The sequence below is a fragment of the Nicotiana sylvestris genome, chromosome 9, assembly GCF_000393655.2.
Source record: "Nicotiana sylvestris chromosome 9, ASM39365v2, whole genome shotgun sequence".
In the NCBI taxonomy this organism is placed as follows: domain Eukaryota; kingdom Viridiplantae; phylum Streptophyta; class Magnoliopsida; order Solanales; family Solanaceae; genus Nicotiana; species Nicotiana sylvestris.
In genome coordinates, this window is record NC_091065.1 from 58,142,435 (window position 1) to 58,151,753 (window position 9,319).

The window sequence follows — 9,319 nt, forward strand, 5'->3', positions numbered from 1 at the left end:
CGGCATGCCATAAAGTCTGACAATCCCACGGATATAAACTCGAGCCAGCTGCTCAGAAGAATAGGTAGTCACCACATGAAGGAAATGAGCCGACTTGGTCAGCCTATCTACAATCACCCAAACTGCATCAAACTTTTGCTGAGTCCGTGGGAGTCCAACAATGAAATCCATAGTTCCGAAATCTATAACTTCTGAAGCAGTCGACCCGGTCGCTAATGCTCATACTTCACCTGCTGGCAATTTAGACATCAAGTAATATATTCCATTATGTCCTTCTTCATTCTACGCCATCAATAATGTTGTCTCAAGTCCTAATACATCTTCGTGGCACTCGGATGAATAGAGTACTGCGATCTATGAGCCTCCTAAAGAATCAACTCACATAAACCATCTACATTAGCCACACATAGTCTGTCATGCATTCTCAAAGCACCATCACCCCCAATAGTAACCTCCTTAGCATCACCATGCTGAACCGTGTCCTTAAGAACAAGCAGATGAGGGTCATCATACTGACGCTCCCTGATACGATCATAAAGAGAAGACCAAGAGACTACACAAGCCAATAATTGACTAGGCTCAAAAATATCCAATCTCACAAATTGGTTGGCTAGGGCCTGAACATTCAACGATGTGGGCCTCTCTACTGTTGGTAGATAAGTCAAACTCCCCAAACTCTCTGCCCGATGACTCAAGGCATCAGCCACCGCATTAGCCTTCCCCTGGTGGTATAAAATAATGATATCATAATCCTTAAGCAGCTCTAACCACCTCCTCTGACACAAATTAATATCTTTCTGCCTGAACAGATGCTACAAACTCCAGTGATCAGTATAGATCTCACAAGGGACATCGTACAAATAATGCCTCCAAATCTTCAAGGCATGAACAATAGCTGCTAACTCAAGGTCGTGGATAGGATAGTTCTTTTCATGCACCTTTAGTTTTCTGGACGCGTAGGCAATCACCCTACAGCCCTACATCAACATCGCGTGGAGGCCAACTCACGACGTATCATAGTAGACTGTATAAGACCCCGAACCTATAGGCAATATCAGTATTGGGGCTGTAGTTAAAGCTGTCTTGAGCTTTTAAAAGCTCTCCTCAGACTCCTCTATCCACCTGAAAGAAGCACCCTTCTGGACTAGCCTGGTCATAGGTGATGCAATAGATGAGAATCCCTCAACAAATTGACGGTAATAACCCGCCAAGCCAAGAAAACTACGGATATTTGTAGCTGAGGATGGCCTGAGCCAACTCTGCACAGCTTCCACTTTCTTTGGATCTGCCTTAATCCTTTCACTCGACATTACATGACCCAAAAATGCCACGTAATCCAACCAGAACTCACATTTTTAGAACTTTGCATCTAATTTCTTTTCTCTTAAGGTCTGAAGCACTGTCCTCAAGTGTTGCTCGTGATCTTCTCGACTCCAGGAGTACACCAGAATGTCATCAATAAAGACAATGATGAACGAGTCAAGATATGGATAGAATACACTGTGCATCAAATGCATAAATGCTGCTGGGGCATTGGTTAGCCCAAATGACATAACAAGGAACTAGTAATGACCGTACCGAATCCTAAAAGCAGTCTTTGGGATATCTGGCTCCCGAATGTTCAACTGATGATAACCTGAACGCAAATGAATCTTGGAAAACACTCGAGCACCATGTAACTAATCAAATAGGTCATCAATACGAGGCAAAGGATACCGGTTCTTCAGTGTAACTTTGTTCAACTGGTGATAATCAATGCACATATGCATAGAACCATTCTTTTTCTACACAAAAAAGACAGGTGCATGCCAAGGTGACACACCGGGCCAAATAAATCCCTTGTCAAGCAATTCCTGTAAATGTTCCTTCAACTCAGAATGGGCCATATGATAAGGAGGAATAGAGATGGGCTGACTGCCCGATAACAAATCAATACCAAAATCAATATCTCTGTCGGGCGGCATGCCCGAAAGATCAGCTAGAAACACATCAGGAAAATCCCTCACTACTAGGACTGAATCAACTATAGGGGTATCAATACTGACATCTCTCACATAAGCTAGATACGAGTCACACCCCTTCTCAACCATTCGCTGAGCTTTAAGAAATGAAATAACTCTATTGGGAGTGTAATCTAAAGTACCCCTCCATTCTAATCGCGGAAAATCTGGCATAGCTAGAGATGTAGATATTCCGAAGTTAGAGCATTTTTATTATATTCGTAACTTGTAATTCATGGGTTTCCGTGTTTTGGGAAAATGTATTAGTTTTTTTAGAGTTAATATGTGTATGTTGAGCGGTACTTTTAAACGCTGTTTTATTACTCTATTTCTGCTTTAAATTATTTTCTTCCGCAAATTGGTTTATCTTCCGCATTTTTGGCTTACCTAGCCATCGAGACTAGGTGTCATCACGATGGTTCACGAAGGGAGAACCGGGGTTGTGACAAGTTGGTATCAAAGCTCTAGGTTCATAGGAGTCATGAATCACAAGCCAATTTATTAGAGTCTCGCTGATTAGTACGGAGACGTTTGTACTTATCTATGAGAGGCTATGTAACTGTTAGGAAAATTCCACATCATTTGATTTCCTTATCGTGCGAGATTTGATATCACAATTCTAAACTTTTGTCTTCTATTCTCTCACAGATGGTGAGGACATGCACCCGAGATGATCAGGCACCCGCGCCCCCACTGTAGCCATCAGAGGCCGGGGCTGGGGTAGAGGCCGAGGACGCGCACGTGGTGTAGCCAGAGCACCTGCATGAGCTGCCACCAAGGTAGCACCAGCAGTTCCAGCCGGAGTTCGGGCACCTGATACACCTACTGATACTACTACTCCAGCACTTCAGGAGACTCTGGCACAGTTCCTGAGCATGTACACCACTTTGGCCCAGGCAGGGTTGCTTCCCCTTACTACAGCTACATCTCAGGCCGGGGGAGGAGCACAGACTCCCACCTCCCGCACTCCTGAGTAGTGAGTGCATGTTGAGCAGGTCCCTAAGATTATTCCTGTACAGCCTGCACTCCGAGATCAGCTAGAGGACAGGGCAGCGGTTTCCGACAATGAGCAGCTGAGGCTTGAGAGGTTTAAGAAGTACAAGCCTCATGTATTTAGTGGTCTAGTATTGGATGATGCTCTAGGATTTATAGATAAGTGTTACCGTATTCTCCGTACCATGGGTATATCAGGGTCGAGCGGGGTTTCCTTCACTACTTTCCAGCTTCGAGGAGCCGCCTGTGAGTGGTGGCACACCTATGAGTTAGATAGTCCGGATGAGGCTGTTTCACTGACTTGGACTTAGTTTTCAGATCTGTTCTTGAGAGAGTATGTTCCTCAGAGCCTCACGGATGCATGGCACACATAGTTTGAGCATTTGTGCTAGGGTGTTATGACTGTCTCAGAGTATGCTGTCTGTTACACTAGTTTGGCTAGACATGCACCAGCCTTGGTTTCTACTGTTCGCGAAAGGGTTCGCTAGTTTATTGAGGGCATTATTCCCAACATCAGGTCTAACATGGCTCATGACTTGGAGATGGATATTTCTTATTAGTATGTGGTTAGCATAGCTAGAAGAATTGAGGGTATGCATGCTAGGGAGAGAGAGGAGAGGGAGGCCAAGAGGTCTCAAGAGTAGGGCCATTATTCTGGTGCCCGTGCCCCAGTTGTAGGTCGTCATGGTAGGGGTTATATGAGTCACCCTATTCATTCAGCTCTTCTAGTAGCCAGTGGTATTCCAGCTCCTCCTAGGCCTCAGGAGCCTTATTATGCACATCCGGTATCTAGCGCGCCTCCTGTGCGGGGTATTTTTAGAGGTCAGTCCAGCAGACCTGACCCGAGCTAATCATAGCCGCCACGTCTTCCCAGAGCTTGTTTTGAGTGTGGTGATACACGCCATGGGGTGAGGGATTGCCCTAGACTTAAGATGAGTGTGCCTCCACAGACTTCTCAGCTACAGTGCACCTCGTAGAGTTCTCAGGCTATGGTTACAGCTCCATTTGCTACCCCACCTGCTCAGCCAACTACAGATGGAGGTCGGGGAGGTAGAGGTTGCCTTAGAGGGGGAGACCAGGCTCGATACTTTGTCCTTCCTGCTCGTACCGAGGTTGTTACCTCTAATTCGGTCATCACAGGTATTATACTGGTTTGTCACAGAGATGCATCGGTTCTATTCGATCTAGGCTCCACTTAATCTTAAGTGTCTTCTTATTTTTCTCCACATTTGGGTGTACCTCGGGATTCTTTGAGTTCTCCTATTTATGTTTCTACTCCTGTAGGAGATTCTCTTGTTGTGGACCGTATTTATCAGTCGTGTTTAGTTGCTCTTAGTAGTTTTGAGACCAGAGCCAATTTATTGTTGCTCAGTATGGTAGATTTTGATATTATCTTGGGTATGGACTGGTTGTCGCCCCATTATACTATTCTTGATTATCACGCCAAAATAGTGACAATGGCTATGCCAGGTGTACCGCGTGTTGAGTGGAGGGGTACTTTAGATCACACTCCCAGTAGAGTTATTTCTTTTCTTAAAGTTCAGCGAATGGTTGAGAAGGGGTGTGACGCGTATTTAGCTTATGTGACAGATGTCAGTATTGATACCCCTTCAGTTGATTCAGTCCTAGTATTACGGGATTTTCCTGATGTGTTTCCAGCGGATCTTCCAAGCATGTCGCCTGATAGAGATATTAATTTTGGCATTGATATGTTGCCGGGCACACAGCCCATTTTTATTCCTCCGTATCATATGGTTCCTCCCGAGTTGAAGGAGTTGAAGAATCAGTTATAGGAATTTCTTCATAAGGGTTTTATTAGACCCAGTGTATCACCTTAGGGTGCTCCTATCTTGTTTGTGAAGAAAAAGGATGGTACTATGCGTATGTGTATTGATTATCGCCAGTTGAACAAGGTTACAGTGAAGAACCGTTATCCTTTGCCCAGTATTGATGATATGTTTGACCAGCTTCAGGGCGCACAGGTGTTTTCTATGATTGACTTGTGCTCAGGTTACCATTAGTTGAAGATTTGGGAGCCAGATATCCCAAAGACTGCTTTCAGGACTCGGTATGGTCATTACGAGTTCCTTATTATGTCATTTGGGCTGACCAATGCCCCAGCAGCCTTTATGCATTTGATGCATAGTGTGTTCAGGTCGTATCCTGACTCGTTCATCATCATCTTTATTGATGATATTCTGGTGTATTCCCGAAGTCGAGAAGATCATGAGCAGCACCTGAGGCCAGTGCTTCAGACCTTGAGAGAGAAGAAGTTATTTGCTAAGTTCTCTAAATATGAGTTTTGGTTAGATTCCGAGGCATTCTTAGGCCACATGGTGTCGCGTGCGGGTATTCAAGTGGATCTGAAGAAAGTAGAGGCCGTGTAGAGTTGGCCCAGACCATCCTCAGCTACAGAGATCCGCAGTTTTCTTGGTTTGGCGAGTTATTACCGTCATTTTGTTGAGGGGTTTTCATCAATTGCAACCCTATGACCAGACTCACCCAGAAGGGTGCTTCGTTCTAGTGGACGGAAGAGTGTGAGGCGAGCTTTCAGAAGCTCAAGACAACTTTGACTACAGCCCCAATTTTAATATTGCCTACAGGTTCGGGGTCTTACACTATCTATTGTGATGCCTCGAGGATTGGCCTTGGAGCGGTTTTGATGCAGGATGGTAGGGTGATTGCCTACGCGTCCTGACAGTTAAAGGTGCACGAGAAGAACTACCATGTTCATGATCTCGAGCTAGCTGCCATTGTTCACACCCTAAAGATCTGGCGTCATTATTATGGGGTTTGTTGTGAGATTTATACTGATCATCGGAGCTTGCAGCACCTGTTCAAGCATACGGATCTAAATTTGCACCAGAGGAGATGGTTAGACTTGCTGAAGGACTATGATATCACTATTTTGTATCACTTGGGCAAGGCTAATGTGGTGGCCGATGCGTTGAGTCATCGGGCAGAGAGTTTGGGGAGTTTGGCTTATTTACCAGCATTGGAAAGGCCTATGGCGATGGATGTTCAGACCTTAGCCAGCCAGTTTGTGAGATTAGATCTTTCGGAGCCTAGTCGGGTTCTAGCTTATGTGGTTTCTCGTTCTTCCTTATTTGATCGTATAAGGGAGCGTCAGTATGATGACCCTCATTTGCTTGTCCTCAAGGACAAGGTTCAGCATGGTGATGCGGAAGATGTTACCCTTGATGATGACGGGGTATTGAGGATGCAGGGTCGGATATGTGTACCCAATGTCGATGGACTTCGAGAGTTGATTCTAGAGGAGGCCCATAGTTCGTTGTATTCCATTCATCCGGGTGCCACGAAGATGTATCAGGATTTGAGACAACACTATTAGTGGAGGCGGATGAAGAAAGATATAGTTGGATTTGTAGCTCGGTGCTTCAACTATTAGCAGGTGAAGTATGAGCACCAGAGACTAGGTAGGTTGCTTCGGCAAATAGAGATTCTGGAATGGAAGTGGAAGCGGATCACCATGGACTTTGTAGTTGGGCTCCCACGGACTTTGAGTAAGTTCGATGCTATTTGGTGATTATGCATCGGCTGACCAAGTCTGCGCACTTCATTCCTGTGTGTACTACCTATTCTTCGGAGCATCTAGCGGAGATTTATATCCGGGAGATTGTTCGTCTATATGGTATTCTACTTTTCGTCAGTTCAGATAGAGGTACTCAGTTCACATCACGGTTCTGGAGGGCCGTTCAGCATGAGTTTGGTACTCGAGTGGAGTTGAGTACAACATTTCACCCTCAGACGGATGGGCAGTCCAACCGCACTATTCAGATCCTTGAGGATATGCTTTGTGCGTGTGTGATTGAGTTTGGAGGGTCTTGGGATTAGTTCTTGCCATTGGCGGAGTTTTCCTACAACAATAGCTATCAGTCCAGCATTCAGATGGCACCGTATGAGGCTTTATATGGTAGGCGGTGTAGATCCCCGATAGGGTGGTTTGAGCCAGATGAGGCTACATTATTGGGCACAGACTTGTTTCAGGATGCTTTGGATAAGGTTAAGGTGATTCAGGATAGACTCCGTACAGCCCAGTCTAGATAGAAGAGTTACGCGGACCGGAAGGTTCGTGATGTTTCCTATATGGTTGGAGAGCGGGTTCTGCTTTGGGTTTCGCCTATAAAGGGCGTTATGAGATTTGGGAAGAAGGGGAAGTTGAGTCCGAGGTTTATTGTCCCTTTTGAGATATTGCGGCGTGTTGGGGAGGTTGCTTATGAGCTTGCCTTACCTCCCAGCTTGGCAGGGGTTCATCCGGTATTTCATGTTATGATGCTCCGGAGGTATCACGGTGATCCGTCACACGTGTTGGATTTCAATTCAGTCCAGTTTGACAAGGATCTATCTTATGTTGAGGAGCCAGTGGTGATATTGGACAGGCATGTTCGAAAGCTGAGGTCAAAGAACATTGCATCAGTGAAAGTTCAGTGGCGGGGTCAGTCGGTCGAGGAGGCGACCTGGGAGACCGAGCAGGATATGCGCAACTATTACCCTCATCTTTTCACTACTTCAGGTATGTCTCTATGCTCGTTTGAGGATGAACGAATGTTTAAGTGTGGGAGGATGTGACAACCCGACCGGTCGTCTTCAGAATTAATGCCCCGATCCCCTATTAACTGCTTTCCCTGTGTTTATTTCTGCTATTTTGATTTGTCGGGATGTTCGATTTTGAGTTTCGGAGAGTTTTGGGACACTTAATCCCTTAATGAGAGCTTAAGTTTTGGAAATTTGACTGTAATCGGAACAATGTGAAGACGGCCTCGGAATGGAATTTCGATGGTTCTGTTAGCTCCGTTGAGTGATTTCGGGTTTAGGGGCGTGATCGGATTGTGTTTTGGATGTCCGTAGCTAATTTAGGCTTGAAATGCCGAAAGTTGAATTTTTGAAGTTTCCGATTCGATAGTGAGATTTTTATTCGAGGGTCGGAATGGAATTCCGAAAGTTGAAGTAGCTCTGTAGTGTTAAGTGTGACGTGTGTGCAAAATTTCAGGTCATTCGGACGAGAGTTGATAGACTTTTTGATCGAAAGCGTATTTTAATAATTTTGGTGTTCTTAGGCTTGAATCCATGGTTAATTTGAGGTTTTGGTGTTGTTTTTGGTGTTTTAAGGATTGGTATAAGTTTGGATAGTGGTATATGACTTGTTCGTATTTTTTGTTGAGGTCCTGGGGGCCTCGGGATGGTTTCGGAAGATTGCCGGAAGATTTGGGAGTTGGTTTGATCAGTTTCAACTGCTGAACTTCTATCACAACCGCACCTGCGGATTGGGGACCGCAGGTGCGGGATCGCAGAAGCGCTTGAGGAGATGCAGATGTGGCGAAGTGCTTGGAAGCCAGTTTCCGCAGGTGCGGTGGTATGGGTGCACCTGCGAGACCGCAGGTGCGGTAGAAGAAGCGCAGATGCGGCCCAGTGCCTTAAGTGAATTATCGCAGATGCAACGTTATTTCCGCAAAAGCGGGACCGCACATAACCGCATAAGCGGATTAGCTGGGCAGAAACATATAAATTCTTGCCTTCGCGAATTTGAGCTATTTTTACCTCTTTTCAAACGGGAAGAAGCCTTGGGGAGCATTTTCAAAAGAGATTTTCAGAGGAATTCATTGGGGTAAGGTCTTTGGTCCCTAAACTCGTTATTGGGGTGATTTTATCATTATAAACATGAAACTTTAAGAAAAATTAGTGGTAATTTGGGGGTTAGGGCTTGACTAATTAGAGACCTTTGAGTGATGATTTGAGGGACCATTTGAGGTCCGATTTTGGTACTTTTGATATTACTGAACTCGTGAGAGTGTGAGGATTTTGAAAATATAAATTTTACCTTATTCCGAGATGTGGGCCCGAGGGGCATTTTAGTTATTTTACCTAATTTCGCGTGTTATCTTAGAATTTCTTCATAGAATCAGTTACTTGAAGTATTATTTACATTATGAAATTTAATTGAATAGATTTGGGCCACTTGGAGTCGAGTACTCGTGGCAAGAGCGTGGTTTCGGATTGATTTGAGTTGGTTCGAGGTAAGTGGCTTGCCTAACTTTGTGTGGGGGACTTTCCCCTTAGGATTTGATATATTTGGTAATTGAAATGCCTTGTACGCGAGGTAACGAGTGCGTACTTGAGCTAATTGTTGAAAAGCCTGTTTTATTTAAGTAATTTCAATGGTGTTCCTTTTTCCTGTTTTATACTACTTGCAATTTAAGCCTATTATTAGCTTAGAAAAAAGCATGTTTAATTGATTTAATTGCTTATTTATTTAAACTGCTTTAATTGTATTATATGAAGCATGTTAGGTTAGAATTACCTATTTA

General features: G+C 44.6%; 1 protein-coding gene across 1 annotated transcript; it reads right to left on the reverse strand.

Moving 5' to 3' along the window:
* Window positions 1–365: 365 nt before the first annotated feature.
* On the reverse strand, window positions 366–1,310 carry LOC138877625 (uncharacterized). Its single transcript, XM_070157250.1, has 2 exons — window positions 1,123–1,310; window positions 366–801 (listed from the first exon to the last, which is right to left on the reverse strand). The coding sequence occupies exons 1-2, from the start codon at window positions 1,308–1,310 to the stop codon at window positions 366–368; spliced, it is 624 nt and encodes a 207-aa protein (XP_070013351.1).
* Between the last annotated feature and the right edge of the window lie 8,009 nt (window positions 1,311–9,319).